Below are 26,781 nucleotides of genomic sequence, written 5' to 3'. Positions count from 1 at the left end.
GGGAGAAAACCAGTAGCTTCTATACCAAGGACGTTGCCAGAAAGGGACGGTGAAGAACCACACAAGTAGAGCAGAAACATAGGAGAGAATAAGCAGCAGGTCCTTGGCGAGATTCCCGTTCTCACAGGGGCCGAATGCCAGCAGCTGATTTTTCAGCGTAGAAACTGATGGGTGGTTTCACTCAGGCCCTTACCCTGCCTTTTCCCTTTCCAGATCATAGCCCACATCCTGTTACTCTAACACCTAGCAGGATTTCTTCCCAGATGGAACTGAAATTGACCATCCTTGTGTCTGTGTGTTTCCTGATGGTCAGCCAGATCTTGGAGGTGGAAGCCCTTATACCCAGGGTTCCCTCTCACTCCCTAGGATCTGCCTTGCCTCAGCTTACGTCAGCAAAGAAACATTTCCCTGCGGTGGGGGCGGGGGGGGGGGGTGCTCACATTCGAAGGGTGCTCAAGTGCAGTGGTTTCACCTTTTGGGGAGTCGTGAACCCTTCTGAGAATCTGTTGAAAACTTTGAGCCTTTTCCCTGGAAAAATAAGGTTCCATTCAAAAATTTGCCAGTAAATTTAGATGGTTCAGGACCCATCTGGTGTCCCATCTGGGAGATTCACAGAGCCCATAGGAAGGACCCCTGATTTCTAAAATGCCTTTCAAGTTTTGCTTTCAAATTTAGACATGACTTGATTTTGCACAAAACAATCCTCAGCATGGTAGTTTCTGATTTGTGGCATTTTTTTTTTTTATCAGTTAAATGCTACTTACCACTGATGGTTTAAAATTCTAGCTTGAAGAAATCAGTTGATTAGAGAAAAATAATCTACTAACCTACTAATGCTAAGGTTTTGTGTTTCAGGTCCGACTACAGCCACATGTCCTCCACCAGCAGTAAGTATGGCTTAAATGTCCTTCAGCCTTAATCTTCACAAACCCCAGGGGTCAGGTGGGCATCTGCATACACAGAGAAGGCCATCTACGTAAGCCCTGCTTTGATAGTAAGAATCACCAAAGACATCCTTGCCAAACAATGTGATACAGGATCCTCTGACTCTGAAAGTGGAGGCTTTTCTTGGAGAATTTGATTGTGCCTTTGATTTCAGGGCTAGACGTGCCACTACTTTCCCTGTGGAAACTCAGCCTGGAGGAACTAGGTCAGGCTTTATTAACACACGTGCTTCGAAAACACCTTTTCTGAAGAAGCTGAGGTCACTTATTCATTCAACAAATGTGTGTCAAATACATGCTGCCTGCAGGCTAACCGCTCAGAGCACATTCATTGGATCCATGAGGTGACCCCAACTCCTTGAGCAGATTTTCCTCGTATTTCTGTACCTACAGGCAGATATCATAGGTGATTATTATGTATGGTTAAAATGAGAATATATTTGTAAATATAACTCTGAGCATAGGAAAAGTTACCTGTATTAAATATTAAATTATAAGGCAATCTGTTTATGGGAAATCAGGCCTTATATCTAGGAACAATTTACAGTGATTGAGATCATGACAAAGCCACTCAGATTGATAAAATGCTTACTTTAAAATAACCAAAAGTTGTCTTACAAAAAAGCCCTGATTTTTTTGAATCAGTAAATAGTGAATTGTTTTGTCCTGTCTCACTATCCAGTTAAACTCTCAATTCTGAATAGTTCCCAAATGGAAAGACACTTAATTGGATTATTCTATTTATTGATGTTCTGGCTTCGTTTTCCTTTGCAATAAGAGACTGTGCAGAAAGCTGTGTATCTGGGATGGTAATTTAGTGTCAAATTATATTTAGTTATTAGTATAACTGCAGTGAGCAATTTCTGATCATTTCAGCCAACTGGAGACCCCAAATCGCCCCTTAGTTATTAAGAACCATTAGTAATAATGAGAATAATGCTCTGGTGATTTGCATTCACTCCCTGAAGCTTCGGCATCCCTAAAATCAAAGAAAGCTCTCTTGAACTCTCTCTCTCTGTGCCGCCATTTTTATTCCACTTAGTTTTGCCCAGAGGCTACATTTCTTTAAGAATGATTTTTATAAAATACTTGCCTGAAGCTTTAGCTCAATTTGTAGCTCTGAAATCAGTCCTCTGGGTCACAACAAAGCACCTCTCTTGTCAGTGAAACGGTAATTTGGTTTGGGATGTTTTTCTCTCCGTTATTTTAATTGCGGTCTCTCAGTTGAAATTTCTCTTAGTGCAACTGGGATCAATAGCCTTTTGTTGCTCTTCCTTTTCTTTTTAAATATCTGGCGATTCCTGCCCCATTCTTCAGTGTTGGGACCTCTTGGTAAGTAAGGGGATGTGTGTGTTCCATATTTCAATTATGGAATGTACTTGACTATCAATAATAGATAAAAATAATGACTTAAACAGATAAGTGTTTGTTTTCCTATAACATTAAAGAAAAAAAAAAAAAGTCCAGAGGAAGCAGTGTGGGTCTGCTACACAGTCCTCGGCTTCTGGCTTCCGTCCTCAGAGTTGCCTCAAAGTTACAAAATGGCTGCCTCTGCCACAGCCATCACATCCTTGTTCTGGGAGGTTGAAATGGGTTAGTGGATACTGGTGGGCCTCTGGCTGTTTCTTCCCTGTATATTCCCTGAACTGCCTTTCCACACTCAGGATAAGGCCCCTTAAGCAGTCAGTTGAAGGGAACAGAGTAGACCCTTCGGAAAAGAAAAAAAAATTTTTAAGGCTAGAATCTTAAATCTATCCTTTAAAACATAGATTCAACGGTGCTACAAATAATCAAAAGTATTTTCCAAGTAGATTTTAAAAATAGCATTTCCCCACAAACTAGATAATCACACTCAGAGGACTGAGTAGAAAGAAGGTTAATGGGTTTCCTATTTATCCTGAGTGGTTCAGCTCCGGGTCACTCTCCCTGTCACAGCCAGCTTGGTGCCTCTGCCCTCTGTGTGATCAGCAGGGCCCAGAGGGCTGACCGGTCAGTCCCAGTTCCCACGAGTCAGTCCCGGAAGCAGCTGCTGCGTCTCCCCGTCATTCCACTGCCGTTGGGCAGCCTCTCGCCACTGAACGGCTCGTTTCTGAATGATTCCTGGTTGGAATTTGAGCATTGGCTCTAACCGTTCACTTTTAGGAAGTGGACTTTTCTATGTCTGTGAGTGGTTCTTGCTGAACATTCACCTGATGCTCCTTTACCTGTTTGTTCTTGAGTTCGCAGGGGCATAAATGCTTCCTAGGAGTGAGCTGAGGTTAAGGTCTGTCTATCCACAGTTGGTTTTCTTCCTTCCTGGAATTATCAGGAGAGCGTCTTCTAAGAACACCATTCTATTTAGTTGTCTTTTTTCTCTGCTTCCTCACTCTGCCTGCCCCTGATGGCAGAAGAGGAAAGATCATCACCAAGAGAAAGGACCAGAGCAGTGGAGTGGGGTTCAGGTGACTGAGGTCCTAGTCCTGGTTCCACCATGAGTTAGCTGTGTGCTCTTGGGGGCTCTCTGAGGCTCTCTGAGCCTCAGTTTCCCCCTCTACAGAATGAGTTGATTGGGCTGGGTGACTTCTAAGGACCTCTCCAGAAGCTCTGGGATGCTAAGATGTGAATGTCTTAGAAACGCCTCTAAAAAGAGAGAAGACAGGAGGGAGGAAAGGAGTGAAGAATCAAGCAATCTGTACCTTTTTTCATTGTCCCAGAATAAGAGTCTGGAGGAGAGCATCCACTCTGGTGGTCTGTAGCATGAATCTCGAAGTGAGGGCTCCTCAGAATTAATCTGGGCTTCTGCACTGTGAGCTGCCTGTAAGGCAGTGGTGGGAGAGACATTGTGGTGAGGGGATGCTGATTTTTAATCCCCTTCCCCTCAAAGAGGTTGATGAGGGAGCGCATGAGGGCATCCTATTTCTCCTCAACCTTACAGATTAAAGAATTACCTTTCCACCGACTGTGTCCAACGTCACTTTCAGCTCAGGGGAGTGGCTGAGGGGGCTTCTTTCGCTGGTGTTTCAGTTTTGTGTGGACGAATATTCTTCTAGTTGTGACTGGCCCGTGTGTCTTTTTTAGGTTGATGGGCACAGAGATTTTTCAACACACTGTTAGCACTCAGGAGAGCTCAGTAAATCATACCACTTCCTCAGGAAACTGAATTTAATTTGTACCCTCAGGATTTTAGGTTGTTTTTCCAGAAACCTGGCTAGAAGATCATCAAGCCACTGTGTACAAGTTGCATTCTTACGTGATTTCAATAAAAAGGGGAAATTTTTTAAATGGATAGAAGGGAAACAGTTATGCTGGGAGGAAAAAAAAAATCAACGGCACCATGTAACGCCGATGAAATTCCCATGATGTGTGATTAAATATTTCCATTCAAATAGAGATTGTAATCATACTTGGAGAATTCCTCTTAGAAGATGCTGGGAGCTAAACGATGGTATTTTCAGGGCAGTGTAACACTCCAGGATAATGCCCGTAGGAGGTGGTCAAAGAACTAACTAGTTCTCTCTGTTTGAGGCTCTTGTCCAAGAGCCTTCTCTATTTGTCCTCCTAATTTGTGCCCTAAGACTGTTTCTTCTTGAAACTCAAGGAGAATCATTCACTCTTCACCTGGCCCTAGGAACCTGCCCGTGACAGCAGGAATGCCTTGCAGTTTTGCACATCTTTGGACTTTTCAAAGCCCACGTGGTAAAAGATCCGTTGAAGAGACAGAGTGCTTGGCAGTGCCCTGAGGAATTCTCTGTGTCTGAAATTAGGGAGAGATGGCCATGTGTTTTACTCATCTGAGCCCAGGAGCATGGACCAAGCTGTGCAAAAGAGACACACATCCTGGGTAGGCAGGAGTCACTGAGTCTGGCTCACTCACCCAGACCTCGGATTCCTGCCCTCCTGCTTCTTCCCTTTCTTTCCCCAGCTTCCTGCTCAGCCCTTCCAGCGGCTCAGGTGGCTTCCCTGTGCCCTGCCTGTGCTCTCCCTGCTGGCCCCGAGCATCCGCAGGCTGTAGGTCCAGTGCAGTTCTGACCCCCGCCGCCTGCTTTCCTGGGGCCATCGTGTCTGTGACCTGCCCCTGAGGGCAGCCTCGGAGAGGCCCAGCTGGTGCTGTGGGCCCCTAGATACACTCGTAGCTCAAGGAAGAAGGGTCAGGTGGATTGCAGGTGTGTTTTACATAAGAAAATCAGGGTGTCTTGGTTAATTGCAAGGCTGTCTAGATCCCCCATGGGGCTTGACAGGAGGGTGTCTCATCCCTTCCCAAGGTGCCTTTTCTCACAGGTGCATCTTTCTGCATAAATGCTGACTTTTCCCTTTCATTTCTCAGTAGAGTCATCATCCCCTTGCTGTTTCAGGAAACTCAAGCATAATACGTTTTAATTTTGTCTTCGGCCACATCTATGCCTTCCCCTCAGTGTGGAAGGAAAGATAAGCCCATCATGACTTAATAAACAAATGGAAGGCGCTTTAAAAGCACATTGAAAAGACATGATCGCATACTGTGAGTTCATCACTGACGGAGAGTATTTGAATGTAGACGATCTGCGTCCCCATACCTGAGAGCTAACTCCAGACTCAGGATCTGAAATATTAGTTTCTTCCTGTTCTTATTGGAGGAGACAAGAACTTATTGACTGAGTTTGCTCACTTTAGAGCCATTTTTCATACATCCAATAAAGGAAGATTAGTATTTTGGAAGAGATGGTAGAAGCCAGTTTCACGGTGACTCATTTATAAATGTCACAGCTTTCATTTTTTTCTCCTGTGTATAATACTTTCCCCATTATGATTTTCAGAACAAATATCTTTCAGAATCGTATTCTGTTAAGTTCTAGGCAGAATGCAAATCCCTTCATTAATCCTTGTGAAGAACAATTTCAGCCACTGAATTGGCTTAATTTTGTGATCAGTATGAAGTTGGCAATATACACAGGTTTGCAAAAAGACTAAAACATCCACCTATTCTATTCCCAGCTTCTCACTCCTATTTGCAGTAAAAGCACCTTAAGAAAAGTCACTGGTTTTCTCTAAATTAGAATATCGCCTTCCAGACAAAGTTAGAGGTGGTAATATGGTTTTTAGAGTCCAACATGACCGGTATCTTAAGTATCTCAGTTTGCGGTTATCACCACTTTTCTTCATTTTCTACCTCCTCAGATTCCAAAGGACTTATTAATCCTACTGATGTTGTTTGATATACTGTTGCAAACCCAACAGTTGACACAAATCATCAGGGAAATGCATATATATCTTCAGTGGGGGGCAGTCCTGGTTTTGAATTTCTGTTCTACCTTCCACGTGTGCTGGGAGAGCTTGCGTGTGCATCTTCCAGCAGATGGACCCCAAATAAACACTGCTTCCATTTCTATTCTAGTTAAGACCCTCTTCCAGCACAACAGTCGTGCTCATGTGCAGAGCTGTTCTCAGAGAGATTTGAGGTGAACTGCTGCACAGCTGCAGTGACTGCAGCCCTGGACAAGCTCTCCAGGAGTGGCCTTGTGCTGGATGATGATATCACTGGTAACACAGTCCTTCCTGTTGTGTGGCCATGGCTGCAGAATGGATCAGAAACCGTTAAGATGTTGCACAGAGCAATCTGATTTCCTTGTCCAGTCTGTCCCCCTCTGTGGCTTGGCCTTCCAAAGTGACTGTGAGATGCAAGCTTTTACTAAGCAGTACCTACTGCAACCCCTAGTGTGGAGCATCTGGTACCCCGACAGCCACTGCTCCTGCAGCTGTGTGGGAAAGAGCCCTGAGGGTTTCTCCTGTCCCCCTGGGACTGCACTGGCCTCACTCCAGGTGGGAACTCACCATCATACCTGTGGACAAGGGTCCTGCTGCCTGTGGCTCTTCTGTGCCCCAGGCAATGAGGCTTTCTGGGACAAGTATGGCTTCATGTTTGAGACACCCGTTATGTTCCTGGACCTTCCTCTTAGGGCTGGAGCCATTTAGCATGTAGCTGGTGGGTGACACTGATAAAAAGACCACAGTCCTCGGTGTGTCATTGTTGGCAGGTCTGGGTCTTGCAGCCACTCAGGTGGAGGCGTAGCAGAAGCTGAGAGCCATAGAATGCCCCCTGGTGCAGGCTGGGGTGTCCACTCACTCCGCATTTTGTCAGCTGCCCCGACAAGGTGTTTTTGGCCTGGCCGAGCACATGAAATCACCAAACTGGAAAACTTGCTACTCAGAGTGTGGTCCACAGACCACTGCTTCAGCCTCACCCAGGAACTTGTTAGAAATGCAGAAGTTCAGGCCCCACCCCAGACCTCCTGAGTCAGGTGAGGTGTGTGTTCTGAAATTTTCCACTGGTCTAGCCCATATCCCCAATAAACAAGATTGCTATTAAGTCACCCCTGATAGATATGGTTTATCCAAATGTCCTGCTTTCAGAGGCTCATTTTTAATGGTATATAATCTGTAGATGCTAGAACTTGTGTAATGTCTAGATAAGAACATTTTTCACTTAATATTTAAATTACTGAATTGACAATTTAAAGGAAGAAAATTGAGTTCCTCCCCTAAGAGTGGTTATCTTAAAATATGAGTTTTGTTCTTTATCAGACAAGCTAGAGGTATTTGGCATTTTTTTGAGAAGCAGGTGGCAGCCTTATTGATAAGATCATGGAATTAGCAAATGAAACCTGAGATGAATGGAAACTCCTGGAGTTGAAAGCGTCTGTGTACTTAGCCTGTTATTTGATGGTATGGGGTCTCTATATTCACAGTCTTCTGAATGGGAGCCCGAAAAACTAGACAATATTACTGTTTGACAGTTGATAAGAAAAAAGCAATAACCAAAGATATCCATCAGGAAATCAAAGGCTGAGGACAATATCCCACATGGACAATTCCTCTGGTGCTCTGTTATACTGACATCCATTTCCAAAAAAAAAAAAAAAAAAATTTCGTGTAGTTCTTCTGGCTTCATAGATAAGTTTTAATTGTGTGACTTCAACTACATAGAGGGCATCAATTTCTAGCCAGGATATGAAAGAAAAATGGAGGCAGGCTTCTCATGATCACATTTTCCCCAAGAGGCTGAAGTGACACTTCAGGGACATCTGGTCTACAGGGTTGTCAGGATTCCTCCCCCCACCCCCCCATCCCAAGGGAGGAAACAAAAGTGAGTAGCTGCAAGTACAGATTCCTGAGACATGCCTGGTGCTTTTCTCAATTTTGAAATAAATATTGTTTGGGCATAGTCGTTGAAAAAATCAGAAAATACAGATTAGCAAAAAGAGGAAAACTCAGAATGCCACCATCCAGAAACAAGTCAAAATTTGGTGTCTGCCTTTACAGATTTTTTTCCTGAACATCTATATTCCTGTATAGATTTATTATTACCAAAAATGATATTGGATAGTTTTATAGTCTAATTTTCTAAGTATATTGTGAACTTCTTTATATACCAGTAAGCTTACTTCTATAACACTTTGGCTATTTGTGCAGAATTCCATTGCATTTCTGCACCACACTTCATAAACTAGTGCCCTATTGTTAGTCCTATAGGTTATATTCACGTTTTCACTATTATAATCAGCATTGCCCGGAGTATTTTTATACTACACTTTTGTACATGTCCTTCATGTCTTCCTCAGGATAAATTCCTACAAGTGAAATTGGCAAGGTAAAAAGCATATTTACTTTTTAAAGCTTCTTCTCCCTATTGCCAGGTCATTCTCTGAAGGTACCGTTTCTCCTTCCCATTGGCATGGGTGAGAGTGCAGGATCTTATAAAAAATCGGGGTTTTATGAACAAAAGTGGAATGGATGGATACACACACAATACACGCAAACAATAACAATGGGCAGAAGTGCTCTGAAGAGTAGGCTATTAACAGAGAGGCTATCAGCTTTTGGAGACCCACGAGTTGAAGTCTGTTCTGTGGTTCTCATTAAAAGTACAGTATTGATTACACATCTGCCCCAACCTCAGGCAGCAATAACAGTGCCCAAAACCATCAGCGTCCTGCACAGGCTTCATGGGAAGTATTTTCCCTCCAGTAGACAATTTCTATCATTAGTCAGCATCAGTATTGTTGCCGTTAAGTTTTGAGGGGATAACACGTTGGAAGTATTTGGGGAATGTTGTGCAGAAAGCCAGGTCATGTCCACTAACGGTGGTTACAGTGTTCGGAATTGGCTGGGAAAACGAAGAGGATCCCATCAGTCCTCCTCCCTTCCTTCTTTGTGAACCTTCTCTCTTTCCTCCGCATTCATCAAACTTTTCAATTTTGTACAACACACTCGTTTTGGGAAGGAAGGAAGGAGCATTCCATCTGCTCTCACTTCCCCTTTATTTTTCTCTCACCCCGACATCGTCTGGCATTATCATTGGTACCAAAAGGTGGTGAAGCTGAGCTGTGCCACCTGTGCTTGGGAGACATATCCTTCCTCCTTTGTAACAAGAATAGTTGTGAGAAGTCTGTGGCAGGGAGAATTGGGTCCCTCTGTGATTCCGTCTTTAATATGTCACTGCCTCAGGCTTGAACCTAGTGAGGCTAAAACGTGAGTCACAGGTAACCTGGACTCAGAATTTGGAGGCCTTTCCATGAGCTGGCATGTTTAGGGGCCACCATCAGTTGGAATGTAACACTTTCTATTATCCATTGAGAACTCTCTGAAAAAAACCTCTTGCAGTGAGTATGAATTTTCAGTCACCTGCTCAGGTATAAAAGTGGAACTGCTATATTTCTCTATAATCACACTTGAGCCGCCGTCCTTGCCCCCTGGCTAGTGAAGGCACAGGTCTCCTCTGCTCTGGGGTCCCCACCCCTGCAGGGCTCAGCCCCAGAGTTCAGTACCTGATCCTTTCTCAGAAACCTTCTGGCATCTAGGCTTTGGTCAGGCCCCTTCCAGTCTTCCTCCCACCAGAAGCCCAAACTTGACATCTTCTAGGCTGGAAAAGCCACCCCTCAAGAATCACATGTTCTGCACTCCTATTCATGGCGTGAGACCTCTGCTCTAGGTTTTTAGCCTTTCTTGGCTCAGAAAACCTTTTCTGTCTCCAAAACCCCAGCCTTTGCAGTAGAGAGTCTTACCCTTCTAGACTGTTTCCCCTTCTATGATCTGAAAAATAATCTAAATTCAGAAACTTGATGAATGGGTCCATCTGCCCCCAACTTCCCTGAAGCCATGAACAGCCCAGACTCTGCTGGTGGAGGGCCACAGGCAATAAGAAAATTGTGAGAGAGGGAGACTTGGGTTCTTGTCCCTGAAATTCACCCCTTACATCATTCAGGACTGACCCCTGAATGATGTGTTTTTCTTATATTTCTCATGTGTGATCATCTTGCGTCCTCAGGTTCTGATCTCTGGAAGGGACCCTGTCTCCTCCTGCTTTGCAATCCTTGGGGCCATTAGCAGGAGTAATGCTAATTCTTCAGAATTAGAGACAGCCCCAAACTGGGAGCTGGGAGATGCTTGTTCTCTTTCTAGTCCTGCCATTGACTAATTGGTTGACTTGGGCAAGTCACCCGACCTCATCTGTAACATGAGAGGCTGGGCTAAGTGTCTCACCCATCTTTAATTTTCTAGTCATGCCCAGTAAGCTTGTTCTTGAAGTGGGCTGTAAGGTGCATGTTTTCTAAGGAAACAAGGATACATTAGTATCCTGTTCAAATTGGCTAAGTATTTGAATATTTCACTGAATTTTAAGAAAAAAAAAAAGTCCACTCCATTTCCCACATTGCTGGTTTGATCACAAGCAAAACTAATGCCAGATTTTATCCCCGATTTTTCTACGATGCATCCATTTTATAAGCACGTACATAGTTTTTTTTTCCCTAGAACACTTGTAATAGCGGTTTGTCTCATTTCTCAACATTCCTGCCAGAATAAATCCTTTTTAAAAAATAAATCATAATTACTGTACTTGTGAGGATTCCTCCCGCTAGCTCGAGTGTAAGCCTGGGAGGTCTGGATGAACGCATCCTTGGGAAAGGTTTGGTTCACATCCTCCTCTCTTGTCTGTTTTGTTTTGATTGATGTATCTTACTTCTTAAAACAAGATGAATATTCTAATCCCATTGTTTGCAAACCCTACTGCCTCATCTCCAAATCTACAGAATTTTGTTGAAGTCCTGGTGCTCTCAGGGTGACCGCGCCACTGATGGAGGTGACAAGTTATAATGTGGTTTAGAAAGAATGGCAATTACCGAGTAGCAGAATGATTCTGCGCAAAATACTAGCGTGTCCTCAGTTGTCTTGAAGCCTGTAACTTTTATACTCGAAGGGTCTGGTACATTATGAAGCAGTGGACGTTGCTGTGCACCAGACCTGTCTTCCCTTCTTGTCAACCTGCAAAATCACTGTAGTTCTCAGGACTTAGATAACTATGCTAGAGATGTTTAAGTTCTTCTAGCTGAGTTAAACCCTCTCAGACTAATTCCCTATTAACTTCCCTGTCCTCTTCCAGAATCAGTGTCAAGCTGGGTCTGAATTTAACATGTCTTTGTGATTACTCTCTGGTTAGTGTCTGGCCTTGACTTCCCCCTCCTCTTCCCTTCCAGAGGTTTGTTTCACAATGAAGCTGAGAAATACACTGAAATCAAGAAGCTGTCACATCTCCAAGTGGAAAAACATGCAGGGTGTCTCGAGTATCTGCCTTACTTTTTGTATTCTTTCCTAATAGTCTTAGAGCGAGCTCAGGAATGCACATCACAACCAGATTCCTGGCATTGCTTCTGCAACAGATGATGCAAATTGAGAACGCAGTCCAGTAACGACAGTGATAGCAAAGCCATTCTTCTTACAAGAGCCCGAGAGGGATCCTGCCGTGCTGTCCTCTGTCAAGTGAAAATGGATGTTTGGGCTTAACCACTTCAGCCTCGATTCAGTTACAGGAAAGCTCTGTGGGTTCAGCCTGAGGGAGGAGAAGCATTTTATCTGTATTACGAGCACACTTGGGATCCCCTTTGTTAAACACTCCACATGCCACCTCACGGCCACCAGATTCCCACCCTTCCCAACCCGGCGTCTGATTTTGTCTGTAGTTTGGGGCTGGCACGGGACCAGCCTTGCCCCTTTCACAGCTCAGAGTTACAGGCCAATCAAAGGCCTTGTCAAAATCATAAAATTACTAAGCATTGAGGATGTCTGAGATTTGATCTTAAGTGTTGTCAGGGACAAAGAGGATTGCTTCAGTTTTTTAATTAGTTCAGAAGTTCGAGGAACTGGCTTTATTGAAAAAAAAAAAACTTAAAAAAAAAAAAGCTGACGGCAGGTTATTCATTACATTCCAGATGAATAAACTCTCCCAGGGAGGAATTGGAAGGGCCTTTCTGGGAGCTTTTATTTCCGGCATCCCAGGAAGACCACGCAGCTTAATGGGGGGAGGTCGGCCCCTCTGCGGTCCTTTACAAAGCAGTGGGCTTCCTGTTCCTTGTCATCCTGGGGCCTCTTTCCCTCCTGCTTCCCGACCTAATCTTTCTTCACGGCGTCCACCTATGCCCTGGGCGTGTCTGTCTTGCACACCTGACCCACCGTCTCACGGGGGTTTTCTGCGCTTGGTCACGTGTGTCTGGTTGACAGACCAAGTCTCTAAGCTCCTGAATTGTTCTGTGCCACCGAGTGGAACTTTGGAAATGCAAATAAGTTTATTCAGCCTCCTGCATTTGAGGTTAGAGAGATTCCAGCTAAGCTCCAGGGCCAGATTCCCTAAAGCAAGCAGCCTGCAGCGGCTGGAGCTGCCCATGTCCAGACTCTGCTGCCTCCTGAGGGTGTCTGGGGCCCCGTGGTACTTAGGGCACTGGATTGGTCCGCCGGCAGTTATTCAGGTGATGGAAATGGTTACGGCTGCTGCCTTGGAAACCCCTTCTTATACCCACAGTGAACATGGTTTGGTCAGTGAAGGATCTGTTGCAGTTAGGTTCCTGACTCCATCTTACATATTTGCTTATTGTCTGTCTCCCCTCTAGAGTGTAAGTTCTATGAAGGCAGAGACTTGTTTTATTCTCTATTCTATCCTACAGTGCCTGGCAGATAGTAGGTGTTCAATAAACTTTCCTTGGTTAAATTAAGTGATTGACACTGAATTGCAAACTGTCAGTGATGGCTGGTGGATAAAACGACAAGAGACATCAGTCATTGCCCAGAAATTCTAGAAAGGGGTATCTGAGCTTGTCACGTCCTGAGACTTGGCCAGGCATTCCCTTCGGAATGAGAGATCTGGACCTTCAATTAGACGTACCTGCTACTGGGAAGTAAGTGTCGTAGGATTACATCAGTTGGCCAGTTCTGGAAGGAGGTCTGCTTGGCAGGCACCAGACAGTGGAGGCCAGTGCAGGCAAGACTGATGTGAAGCCCCAGGTGCAGAGAGTGCCGTGAGGGGGTCCCAGCACAGGCAGTACTGAGATAGCTGAGTGGGAGGACCAGCATCAGGACATCTGTCTGTGGTCCCCCCCCCACCCCCCCGCCTCCTCCACCAGACTCAAGATTAGGACATCTGTGCAGGTCAGGGGCTGCCAGAAACTGCCCAGGCATAATGGTCGGTCCATCCACAGCAGAATCCCCCCACCCCGCCATGTTTCCTGAAGGAGCTAAGCCACAGTTTCAGAGCCCAGCCAGGCAGGCTGAGGGTAGGAGCAGGATTATAAGGATGGTGGCCTGGAGAGGTGAGAAAGCACAGAGACCCTGCTTTTCTCCAGCCGAATGGCCTTTGGCTATTTAGTTAATGTTTCTTTCACCTGCAAGATGGGGAGGATACACCTTTATCATGGTGGTATTTTAAAGATTAAATGAGATAATATATGCAAAGCTTTTAGGACAATGTCTAACAAATGATAAGAACTTGATACGTGATTATTATCATCTAAGTTATTTTCTGTTACACTTACGAGACCAAAAAAAGGAATATACAAGAGAGCGAAATATTGGGGAAAACAGAATAGATGCTCAGGTTAACAGTAAGCTTTCTGCCTCACAGAAGACCCACACTGGTGCAGCGCTTCACTTAGAGTTGTTTTTGTTTCACATTATCAGGAAGATCTAATTATACGTAATCACACAGGGAAGACTCTTGCTTGTCCTCTTGGGAAGCAGAAGCTAGTTGGAAAGCTTTGTGAACCTTGTGCAAACGGCTCCATCCTCTCACCAGCCCTGGGGACGTCCACCTGTTGGCCGGGTTCGGTCTGTCTTGCCCTCACTGAACAGGTGCTCTCTGAGGGCCCCTGAGAAGCGTGTAATAGATACGATAAAGGCGGGACACATCCCGCATTCGCAGTGTCTCCGCTTCTCCACGGAGGCAGAGAGGCTTTTCATGACAATTAATTATTCACATTTTCTCTCCTTCCCCTCAAATACTTGGTTTCCTGTCTTAGCTCCACGGAGGCAGGTTTTCTCTGGGGCGTGTGTAACCCTCGCAGCCAATGATGGTTTGGAGCCGTGTTGTGCCCCTTTGAGCCTGTTGATTTCAAGGTCGCGTGCGGTGGGCACGTGCTGGCGATGGCTAATGCCGCTGCTCATTCCCCGGCCCTTCTCCGGGCCGGATTTAAATCTCCTTGGTTCACACAGTGCAAAGGGAGTTCTGGAGTTGGGTCTCCATCTTCCTTGATCGCTTGATGGGGCCGCATCCCGAGCTGCCCAGGCCAGCTGTGCTAGGTCGAATCCCTTTCAGCCCCACTCCCTGCCCTGAGGCAGAGTCGGGCAGCTTGCCTTTTGCAAAGCTGTAAACATTCACTCCTCTGTGCAGGCTTCAACATGGCCTTTGTTACTCCTCCCTGGGAAACCTTTGTGCAGGGAACAGAGGCGGCCCCAACGCTGAGCACCCTGATAGCTCTGTCTCTGAGACTCAGAAGCTGCCTTACTCGGGGCCTCTTCACGCCTGCCTGCCTTCCCCATGCCAACTTTTGCTTTTCTGTCACTGTCGCACGCACCTGCAGAGCTGGCCTGATTCACTTCTGCTTGAAGGCAGTGCAGAGACCTGGGCACGTGCCCTCAGGGAGGTCAGGGAGGCGGCTTCTAGATATTCTTCCTCAGAGACCCAGGGCCAGCAGAACGAGATGTAAATGGGTGTGTGTGACATGAAGCTCTGGACTGCTGGCTGAGAAGCCAGCCAATCAGAAGCAGACAGGCGAGCAGGAGAGAGAGAAGAAGGAGCAGCTACATGGCCAGGAGTGGCTGGAGAGTGACAGCTGCTCCTCAGGCTGTGAAACTAGTCCTTCTCTGCAGAACCATGGAGGATGGTGCACACAGACCTCAGATGCCGCAGAGCCAAGTGCTTGCGCATGTCCTCTGTGCCACTGGCAGGGTACCTCTCCTCTTTGTGCCTTGATGTTCTGCTCCCTAAAATGAGGGCAAGAGTAGCACCCTCCCCCTCCTGGGGTTGTTGTGAGGATCACATGAGTTCATGCGTGTGGAACGCGGAGAAAGTGCTGGTCCACACTCAGTGCCATCTGTGTGTCAGCGACAACGTGGCACCATGTACGTGGTCATGTGCTCGTCCTGAGTGTGGGGTCAGGTGCTTAAAGGGACCTGCCTGATTGCTCTGACTTCTATTCCTTAATGCTCTTTCCCCTCCTAGAAATCATCTGTAATTTTCTCAAGTGCATTTCTTCATCCCCAGATTATCCCAAGCCTTTCTCCTCCTTTCCATTTATAGTGAGCATTCATCACTGTTCAGCGAAATCTCATGTCTCCACTGGTGGGCGAACAGGGCACCATGGAAAAGTGAACTGTGCATTGTCCTAGTTGTGGTATCTTCTCCTACTTCTGCTGGAGCTCCTTACTGGCAGGAAATGTACTCAGTTTGTTTTCTCACTGCTTCTGCTTCAACGGCACTGCTGCTGATAGTGGTACTAATGTTCATTGTCTTTCTGTTGTTTAGTCAAAGTCAAAGGGTGGGGAAACACACTTCAGCCATTGTAGGAGGAATTACAAAGCCACACGGGCAGAGAGCAAGGAGATGGGGTAGAATAAAGAACCAGGGCTGGTGATGCAGTCTCCCACACTGCCAAGCCCTGCCACCTCTCACCTAGACTCCACTCATTTTTTAACTTCTTACTTTGCCAGTATCCAACCCCCGCCTTGACCTGATCCTGACATCCCTTTGTTAAAACTTTCCATTGCCCCTCTCACTATCCAGCTGAGCTGAAGCCCTGTGCAACTTGGCTCCCATCCATTCTCCCTACTGCGTCTGTTGCCATCTTTCAGAATTACTCACCACCCTCTTCCAAATGTGCTTGTTTTCCGCACAGTTTTGCGCCTTCAGACACAGTCTTCCCTCTTCCTGCAGTGATCACCCCCACATCTGAGGTTGTTGTAAGGGAGATGTCGTTGACCCTTCAAGACTCAGCTCACCTGGAACTTCTTCTGGAAAGCCTTCTCAGAAGCCCTCTAGAGAAAACATTGCTCCTTCTTTCGTGGTGTGGTAATAAATTGAAATTCCGTCATGCTCGTATTTAACTGATACACGTCCAGGGATATATGCTCAGCCAGAGAGAGGGGGAGAGTTTAAATAATTCCACCCACCATTCTACCCTGTGACCGTGGGAGTACTAAGACTTGGCTTTGCTGTTACCTTAGACATCCTTCGGTTCCAGAAGCCACTCCAGCTCCCAAAAGCCTCTTGTAGCACGAAAGGCACCGCCTAGTGAGTGGGGGTCTGGTGTTGAACGATACAAGACTCTTCTTTTATAACATAGCCATGCAGCAAGCCTGTTATTTCATCAGGTGTTCAACCAACGGAACGTCCGCCTGGCTGTGTTATCTTGTTGCAAGTCAGGACCTTGTAGTCCTATGTGGGAAATTCCAGGGACTTTCAGTGGTAACATTGTGTATAGTTAATGTTTGTGTCATGGTGACTTTAGAATCTTGCCTCCACCTAAGATGCTACCCTATCATATTTCCTATAGACTTATATCAGGTCGAATTTTCCTCTTTTATGTCGGTGTTTCCCAGCTAAATCATGAAGCTCTCATCTGTGACTTATGGTTCTTTAGAGAGCTGCTGCCTGTGGCTGGGGGTCATGCATTGGACAGCTCTAAGGGAGCACTATTCATGCCAGAGCCTACATAAATAGACTCCCATGGTAGTCATGGCGCCAGCTTCCTTGTCTCCCGGTGCCTGGTGCATAGATTGCTCAAGAAGTGTGTGAACAAATGAGTGACTAAGAAAGAAGGCAATGGCAAACTGAGCTCCCTGTTCCCAAGTGAGATATCTAACAGTCAGGGTGGGATGAAAATTCAGACAGGTTTTGTCTCAGCAAAATTAAGACCATGTTATCGCAGGTGCCTCTGATGAAATGCTCTGTAAACCCACCTGGAATATCTTGTTTACCTACCAAAAAAAAAAAAATCACCTTTCATCCCACAAACCGATCAGGGTGATTGATGGTTTCTAAAAGCACACCCGCTTCTCAGACATTACCGACGGCATGATCACCCTAAGCCTAAAACTCTAGTGGATGTTGTGAGAGACATGTGTGGACACAGGTCTAGTTTCTAGATGAATCTCACCCTCCAAGTCACAGTAGACTTAAAGATTCCTCGATTTCCCTTGGATGGTCATACAACTTAAATAAATACAAAAAGAGCCATCATGAACAAGAGCAAGCCTTTTATCAGGTTCTCTGATAAAATATGCTGAATATTTCTGTAGTAGAAATATGCCCCAGTGTGGCCGGCAAACTGTCCACCCCTTGGAACAGGTTGCTGAAGTAAACAGTTAAATTCACACTTGGAATTTGATGTTCTGCCAGAGGACATAGGGAGGGGAGCTGACCCATTCAGGGAATGTGGGCTTCTGGGTGGACGTGGTCCAAGAAGAGGCCCCCAAGGCAGCATGACGTAGGCAGTGACGGTCACACCGTGCATCACCCCACCCCCAACCACAGCCCCAGGAAGCTCTGACAGCAACAACACTGTGCTTGTCCCCCGGCCCCCACCCCAAGTTGTTCTCCCCTGTGTCTCTAGCAGCAAGACGATCACCAGCCGGCCACCCCACCATGGAGACACAGTTGGCAGGATGCCTCACTAGCCAGGGCTCAAAGTATCAATTAGAGTAAGTGGTGAAGAAAGGATTCCATCAATGTTAAATGAATGAACAAACTGATGAATAAACGGTGAGATAAGCAAACCAAAGGTGTACAGTGGCGTAGGGAACGTTTGTGGGGAAAGGCACTGCAGGAAATTCTAAATGGTGTACACGTAATGCTACAGGACCCTCCCTGATGGCCCTGTTATCTCTTCCAAATCCGCGGAGGCTTGACTTTGTGCTAGAGTGTGTGGAATATGCGCTCCACCTGAAGTGCTGGGCCAAGGCTGCCCTACCACCCCCCAGCGTGGGGGCCAGCGTGAGTAATAGCGCTTGAATTTGGGGCCGCCAGGTGCTGCGGCGGTGTTATTTGCATGTGAACTTGGAATCGGAAACTAAGGATCATGGAGTCAGTTCAGGTAGAATTTAGCTTCTCTTCCTGCTCAGGCCTTGCGTGTCATCACGGGACACCTTAATGAAATAGTCACCATTTGTTTCTTTGGGTTTTGTTTTGTGCTCTTAGGCGAGCTCTCCGTGGAGGAAGCGCAGGACCCTTTCCTGGTGAGCATCCACATAATCGCAGACCCAGGGCAGTCGCAGCCCCTGCAGGAGGCCATCGACAAGGTCTTGGCTTGGATCCACCCGGACCTGCGGCTGTTCAGGGTCTCCGAGAGGAGGGCGCCCCGGCGGCGGCGGAAGGCCCCGAAGGCGGCGCAGCCGGCGCTGGCGGTGGTGCTGTTCCTGCAGGAGGAGTACGGCGAGGAGCAGATCCTGCAGCTGCACCGCACGCTGCAGCGGCCGCCCTGGCGCCACCACCACACGGAGCGCGTGCCCAGCCGGTTCCTGCCCTACCTGCCCTGCAGCCAGGACTTCTTCACGCTGGCGCCCGGGACGCCGCTGTGGGCCATCCGGCCGGTGCACTACGGCAGGGAGATCGTGCGCTTCACCATCTACTGTCGCCATGACAACTACGCCGACATCCTCAAGTTCTACGAGCTCATCCTCAGGCGGAGTCCTAGCCAGAGGAAAACGGACTTCTGCATCTTCCCCGTTTTCTCCAACTTGGATGTGGACATCCAGTTCTCTCTGAAAAGACTGCCCCGTGACCAGGCCCCGGTCCCCACCGACTCCTCCGTGCTGGAGTTCCGAGTCAAGGACATCGGCGAGCTGGTGCCTCTCTTGCCCAACCCCTGCAGCCCCATCAGTGAGGGCCGCTGGCAGACGGAGGACCACGATGGGAACAAGATCCTTCTGCAGGTACCTTGGGGAAGTCTGTCTGTGTGTCTGTGTCTATCTCCCTCTTGGGAGAATTGGGAAACAAGTGGATTGGTTCTGGCAGAAACTCTAGTTAGTACCTGTTACAGAATAATGAGTTAAGAAAAAGGAGGGACCAGTGACCCTCTGGCTCTTAGACCAAGTCAAGTTGTCTGTACTCTAATTACACAATTTTCACTTTGCTGCCCCGGCCATGTGCCACAGGCCAGCCACAGCCAGTTCCTCTAGTGCCTCATCACCCCCTGTTTGTCCACTAAATGCTTCTGGCTCCTGGGGGTTTCAGTGAGCAGACATCCCAGGAAATTTGTTATTAAAGACTCTTTAATCTGCTTCCTTACAAGTAGGGAGTTCTTTCCCAACAAATTCTTCATTCCACAAAGGAATTTCAGGAAAAAAAATCTATGACAATTGTAATATAATGACATTCAGCAGGGAAGATACCTGTTTTCTTCTTCCCTCAAGTGCCCCCCCCCCCCTGCTTTCTACCCTTCCACCCTTCTGCTGCTGGGCAGTAGGTTGTTAAAATTCAGTGATCCCTTGAAAATGACTTTCTCATAAGCGTTTTAAGGAGTATGTGATGGCTTTGGAGCTTCTGGTTTCATGAAGCTTGGAGAGGGGTGTGTGAATACATATAAGGAAATGGATGCGGTAGACTGTTCTGTTGCTTCCATGGTTCAAGTCTTGGCTCAGTTACTGGACCCATTTCTCCCCTCATCCTTCCAGTGATTGTCTAAAACTCTTTAGGGATCATTAATTCAATTCTAGAATTCAAAATTCAGCATACAGATTTAAGAACGTCCCACACCTGCCCTACCTGATTAATGCTTTCCAGACCCAGGTTTTCTAGAATTAACAGGTAAATCAGTTTCAGGACTTTGTGTTTCTGAAATGCCTCTGCCTCTGGCATTTCAGTTTTCACGTATGGACACCCGAGAAGAGAAAGTTGATAGCAAGTTAGGGGACAATGTCTTGAAAGGCACTGATTGTATTTACTTAAATCACAGGTAACATTTCTTAGTTTTTGTTGGTTTTGGCATTGAACATCAGTTATGTAATCCACATATCGCAAAATGAAGTGAGAATTTGGCTCCTGTCAGATAACTGGTTAAAACAATAGGCAGGCCACATTACTCAAGTCAGAAGGGTGACCTTGAGATATTTACAACTTGTAGGAACTAGATAGTTTTCAGATTTCCCTTTGAACTATGCAAATAAGAAACTAATACTGATATATTATTCGGTGAATTAAATGCTAGCTAGCATTTGTTTTATAATCCCTTTTGAAATGTGAGAACATTTTTCCTCTGTGTTAAAAACTGCCAATTCTTTATGCAAACATAATGCAGTTGCATATGTAAAAATTAGTGAAAGAAGTTTGTTCATACTAAAAAACCAAAATGAATGTGATTGTTTCTGAGGGACTTCTTTTTTGCAGTATTTAGAATACTTTCTCCTCTTGATCCCTATAATACCATATATGAAAGAATAAAGGAGGAAAGCTTGGCCTGAACTCTGCTCAGAGGAACCACTGCAAGACGACTTCAAAGAAGAGCCACACATTTAAATGGCTGTAAAATCCATGTAGGTGCAGGCCTCTGAAGTTAGAGCATCCAATGTGAAAAGAGTAAGAAAGAAGATTTGTATCCTGGGTCTCAGGAATTTGGGCCTTTGTTCAAAATAGTAATACGTCTAAGAGTTAAATCACTGTGAGCAGACAGGACTGACAGTCCCCCCTCATAATCCTTGATCATGGCCGTTTGAACAGGTTACTGTTACTGCTTCACTGCAGAAAGCAGCCTTCTCCTCTAGCAGGAGATGCACACCTGCCCACCTCTCCCAGTTACTTCTAAAAGTTAAAATTTGTGTTTCAGTCTTTAGCAAAATGAAGGTATTTCGGCCATGGCGGGAGGAACACAGCTGAGAGAGCGCCTTTTTACTCACATTCTCCTCAGCAGTATTGTCGGCCAAGTTTCATTTTCAACTGTACTTTTTAAAATAAATGCTTCGGTTCAGTTGCATGAGGTTAGACATTGAAGAAAACCTTGGTAGGGTAGTTTCTAGTTGCTTTCTTTAAAAGTAGGTTGCATTTCATTTCCTCATCCTGCCCCATTGACTTAACGTTCCCATATTTCAGAGACCTCATCCACCCATGTGTTTCCTCTCGAGGAGAAGAGCTGAGAGGTCTGTTTCTGGGAGATACTCAGCCTCTTATAAGAAAAGTTTTTAACTAAGATCTGATAAGATGGAAAGAAAGACTTCTTCCTCCTGAAACTTACCTCTCCTCCTTTCCTGGCATTGCCTGATTCTGGGGGAAAAGGTGGCGGGGACGTTGGGGGCAGGGGTTTGCCAGCATCAGAAGTTGCCCCGATCCCTCTGGAAAATCCATCTTAGGAATTTGCCTTAATGATAGATGAGAGGGAACTACCGCTTTCTGGAGCCAAGACCGTACTAAACTAACATTGTCCTTTGAACGTAATAGTTTCTCTTTACTTGTTATTGAAGAATAACATAAATGATTTATATGATGAAAAGTGTGCATCATATACACTCAATGAATTTTCACAAACTAAACATTTGCACAAGCAACACCAAGATAAAGAAACAGAACAGAGACAGAAACAGAAGGGAAGGCCTCTCTTCCCCTGCTCCTGGGACTCCCTTTCCTTAAATGAACATATTAATTACTCTGCTGCACAACAGAGGGGAGGATGTACCCAGTCAAAGAAGTTGGGGATAAGGCTGTTATCTATTTTGTGTATTTATAAGTAGATTCTCACATTAAAAAAAAAAAAAAACTTAGGTTGGCTGAAAAAGATATAGATCATACTAGAAGATTAATAAAAATAATTAGTGAAAGGACATGAAGTAGAGGAAAAATGATAGGAAAGAAAGATAAACCAAGTGTCACATCCAAAATACATGCCGTTTCCTATATGCTGTCCCAAGCTGCGCTGTTTAATTGGTAGCTGCATGTGGCCATTTAAATTTAAAGTTGAAGTTAATTAAAATGAAAAGTTCAGTTCCCCAGTCTCACTAGACACATGCCAAGTGCTCAGCAGCCACATGTGGCGGATAGCTACCATATTGGGCAGCACACATACAGAAAATTTCCATCATCACAGAAAGTTCTGTTGGACGGCATCCTTCCAGAAATAGGCCCCAAATTTGATCTTGAGTTCTGTAGCAGCAAAAACAGAACAGAAAATCAGCCGTGATATGATTTAGAGTCCACGAGGGAAAAATAGACTATGCTTTAGATGCACAACTATTCCTGGTTCCGAGTGCTGGGAGCAGTGTTGCCCCCACCTTCTTGCATCCATAGTGATGTCAGCTGCCCACCCTCAAGTGTGCCTCTAGATTAACTGCACCGAGGCCTCCCAAGGCTTTCTTACACAGTGCCTGCAGTGTGGGCAGGGCGCCCAGCCAAGTATAGTGCAGCAAAATGAGGTGGTCCCCGCCTGCAGCTCTCGTGGGCTTGACTTAGTCCCAGAGGGAGGGATACATTTTCAGATTATCTCCCCAAATTTGTTTCTCTCAGCCAGAGATTTTGTAGACTATGATTGCCAGTAAGCTTGGCTTGCTTATTCCCAGCCGAGTTCCTGGAGCACACCTCTTACACGTAGCTAGTACAGGATGAAGCCCTATGTCCTGAGACTCAGCCCAGCTGAGGTATATGGTGACATCTCCTCAGGGAGCTCTGAGGAGCCTGACAAGGACACAGGCCCAAACGGTAGGCCATCGCCTCCTTTGGGGGCCTACCACGGGAGTGCCATGGGCAGGGCCAACTCTTTAAGAATCAATTTGAGTTTCCACCCAAAGACACAGACAGAAGAAGCACAGATGAGGACCTGAAGGGCAATTTCACAAAGAGAATGTGGCTGGGAAATGTTGAAAGCAGGTCACACCATGTCTTCGAAGTAGCAAGGTAATTGAAAATGGCATCTAAGCCTTTGGAAGACTTCTTCCATGGTGGATGGTCACCTGCTGTTCTTTGCATCCTCCTAAGGCCAAAGAGAAATTGGCTTAAACAAAAGGTTTTAAGTAGTACGTATGTATGTATTTTTACTGAAGTACAGTCAGTTACAGTGTGTCAATTTCTGATGTACAGCACTATGTCCCAGTATGTATATACATACATAGGTTTGATTTCATATTCTTACTCATTAAGGGTTATTACAAGGTACTGAATATAGCTCCCTGTGCTATACAGAAGAAATCTGGATTTTTTAATCTATTTTTGTATTAAGTGGCTCTCCCAAATTTATCCCTTCCCACCCCCTTTCCACCAGCAACCATAAGATTGTTTACTATGTCTGCAAATCTGTTTCTGTTTTGTAGATGAGTTCATTAGTGTCCTTTTTTTCTTTTTTTTAGATTCCACATATGAGTGATATCATATAGTATTTTTCTGTTTCTGGTTTACTTCACTTAGGATGACATTCTCTAGGTCCATCCATGTTGCTGCAAATGACATTATTTTATTCTTTTTTATGGCTGACTAGTATTCCATTGTATAGATATACCACAGCTTCTTTATCCAGTCATGGATATTGTCATTGGACATTGAAGTTGTTTCCATGTCTTGGCTATTGTATGTAGTGCTGCTATGGACATTGGGGTGCATGTGTCTTTTTGCATGAGAGTTCCTTCCAGATATATGCCCTGGAGTGGGATTGCTGGATCATATGGTAAGTCTATTTTTAGTCTTTTGAGGAATCTCCATACTGTTTTCCGTAACAGCTGCACCAGACTACATTCCCACCAACTGTGTAGGAGGGTTTCCTTCTCTCCACAGCCTCTCCAGCATTTATCATTTGTGGACTTTTGAATGATAGCCATTCTGACTGGTGTGAGATGATACCCATTGTAGCTTTGATTTGTGTTTCTCTGATAATTGGCGATATTGAGCATTTTTTCATGTGACTGTTGGCCGTTTGTCTTCATTGGAGAATTGCTTGTTTAGGTCTTCTGCCCATTTTTGGATTGAGTTATTTGTTTTTCTGTTATTAAATTGTATGAGCTGTTTATATATTCTGGAAATTAGACCTTTGTCAATCTTATCATTTGCAAATATTTTCTCCCATTCCATAGGTTGTCATTTTGTTTTGCTTATGGTTTCCTTTGCTGTGCAAAAGCTTTTATTTCTATTGCCTGGGTAGACTGCCTTAGGAGAACATTGCTAAGATTTATGCAGAGAATGTTTTGTCTGTTTTCTTCTAAGAGGTTTGTCATGTCTTATGTTTAAGTCTTTAAGCCATTTTGAGTTTATTTTTGTGTATGGTGTGAGGGAGTGTTCTAATGTCATTGATTTACATACTGCTATCCAGTTTTCCCAACACCACTTACTGAAGAGATTGTCTTTTCCCCATTGTATATTCTTGCCTCCTTTGTCGAAGATTAATTGACCATAGGACTGTGGGTTTATTTCTGGGCTCTCTGTTCTTTTCCATTGATCCATATGTCTGTTTTTATGCCAGTACTGCACTGTTTTGATTACTGTAGCTCTGTAGTGTTGTCTGAAGTCCGGGAGGGTTATTCCTCCAGCTTCTTTCTTTTTCTGCAATATCACTTTGGGAATTCTGGGTCTTTTGTGATTCCATATAAATTTTAGGATCATTTATTCTAGTTCTGTGAAAAATGTCATGGATAATTTGATAGGGATTGCATTAACTCTGTAGATTGCCTTTGGCAGTATGGCCATTTTAACAATATTGATTCTTCCAATCCAAGAGCATGGGCTATCTTTCCATTTCTTTAAGTCATCTGTAATTTCCTTAATCAATGTTTTGTAGTTCTCCATATATAAGTCTTTCACCTCTTTGGTCAGATTTATTCCTAAGTATTTTATTGTTTGGATGCGGTTTTAAAAGGGATTATTTCTTTACTTTCTTTTCCTGCTACTTCATTGTTAGTGTAAAGAAATGCAACTGATTTCTGTATGCTAATGTTGTATCCTGCTACCTTGCTGAATTCTTTTATCAGCTCTAGTAGTTTTTGTGTGAAGCTTTTAGGGTTTTCAATATATAGTATCATGTCTTCTACATATAATGACAATTTTATCTCTTCTCTTCCAATTTCTTTTTCTTGCCTGATTGCTGTGGCTAGGACTTCCAAGACTATGTTGAATAGGAGTGGTGAGAGTGGGCATCTTTGTCTTGTTCCAAATTTTAGTGTGAAGGCTTTCAGTTTTTCACCCTTGAGTATTATGCTGGCTGTGGGTTTGTTATAAATAGCTTTTATTATGTTGAGGTATATTCCCTCTATACCCACTTTTGGTAAGAATTTTTTTTTTTATCATAAATGGGTGTTGAATTTTATCAGATGATTTTTCTGCATCTATTGAGATGATCATGTGCTTTTTGTCCTTTCTCTTGTGGATGTGGTATATCATGTTGGGTCCAAGCATCTGCTGGCTGATGGCAAGTGGGAGTCCAGCCACAGAATGCAGGGCAGGAGGCAAAGAGGATGTGTGGGTGTCCTCTCTGCCCCTCCTGCTAGGCTGGGGGCCCCGGAGGGAACAGTGGCTGTGCTGATGGGAGCCCCTCCACTCCAGGGGAGGCTGGGACAGTAGGGGAGGGCCCAGCCTGTATCTCTGGGAAGGCCAAGTGACACACATGACACTGTCCACCCTCCAGGCTAGGTGCCTCTTTTTAGCTGCCAGAAACGGGGAAAGACCATGTCCGGTCGGTCAGCCTCTTGCCTGGGGAGGAGCTTACATAGGGAATTTACCCAAGAAATAATAATGGTGTGATAATGAGTATTAATTGCTTACTTAGTTGGTGCCATGCTTTAGGCTAAGTGCACTCTAGTACCTTACTTGACCCTCTCAGCATTTCTGCCAGCCCAGGACGGCTCGCACCCTGACCCTGCAGATGCAGACCCTGAGATTTAGGTCTGTAACTGCCACACCCAGTGTCACCAACAGCAAATGGCAGGATTGGGAGTAGACTTAGGGCATCTGACTCAGGACCCACACTGGCTGTGCTGCTCCCGTCTTTTCCAAGGAACACGGCAGGGCCTGGGCCTTCCTCCTGTCAGTGCTTCTCAAGCTTCAGTAGACTTGAAAGTCACAGATTCCTAGGCTGCCTCCAGAGACCTGGATCCAAGAGGTCCAGAGTGGGGCCTGAGGTCCTGCATCTCTAACCAGCTCCCAGGGGCCACTGCCCAAGCATGCTCTCTACACGTTCAGGGTGTTTGGGATTCTCTAAGCAAGACCACCCACTTGTCACTTCATATTTGGTTAGCACAGCCTGGGACATGCTCCCTTCTTGAAGTGTGTTATAACTGTACTTAGTAGCAGGCTCAGGACAGAACATCAGAAGTACAAGTCAGGATAACAATGATCATTTGCAATATGTACTACGTATATTGAGGCATCGTTGTGCACCTGAAACTATTATAACATTATATGTCAATTATATTTCAATTAAAAGAAAAGAAAGAAAAAAAAAAGAGTACAAGTCACAAGAGGTGTCTGGAAGATGAGCTCAGAACTTCCTAAAACTGTTTGGATCCTGTTCCCAGCCCCAGGCCAGATGTCCGCTGCACAGCACTCCCCAGGAAACGTCAGCTTGTCCTGCCTCCCCCTTGGTCTCTGGTATTCTCAGGACAGGGA

The 26,781-nt window shown here is 45.3% G+C and overlaps 1 protein-coding gene across 3 annotated transcripts in view; it reads left to right on the top strand.

The window, feature by feature from the left end:
- FAM124A (family with sequence similarity 124 member A) overlaps positions 1-26,781 on the top strand; it is a 77,485-nt gene that overhangs the window by 6,230 nt on the left and 44,474 nt on the right. Inside the window, exons 2-3 of one of the 3 annotated variants that reach the window (XM_074378125.1) lie at positions 856-887; positions 18,415-19,148. In XM_074378125.1, coding sequence (XP_074234226.1) covers positions 856-887; positions 18,415-19,148 — 766 coding nt within the window. Of the gene's footprint in view, positions 1-855; positions 888-16,154; positions 16,288-18,414; positions 19,149-26,781 lie in introns of those variants that run through there. The other 2 variants (XM_045514070.2, XM_074378126.1) reach the window with 2 other exon arrangements.

The sequence above is a fragment of the Camelus bactrianus genome, chromosome 14 (assembly GCF_048773025.1).
Source record: "Camelus bactrianus isolate YW-2024 breed Bactrian camel chromosome 14, ASM4877302v1, whole genome shotgun sequence".
NCBI lineage: Eukaryota > Metazoa > Chordata > Mammalia > Artiodactyla > Camelidae > Camelus > Camelus bactrianus.
The sequence above is the reverse complement of the archived record's forward strand: the minus strand, read 5'-3'. Positions and strand labels throughout refer to the sequence as shown.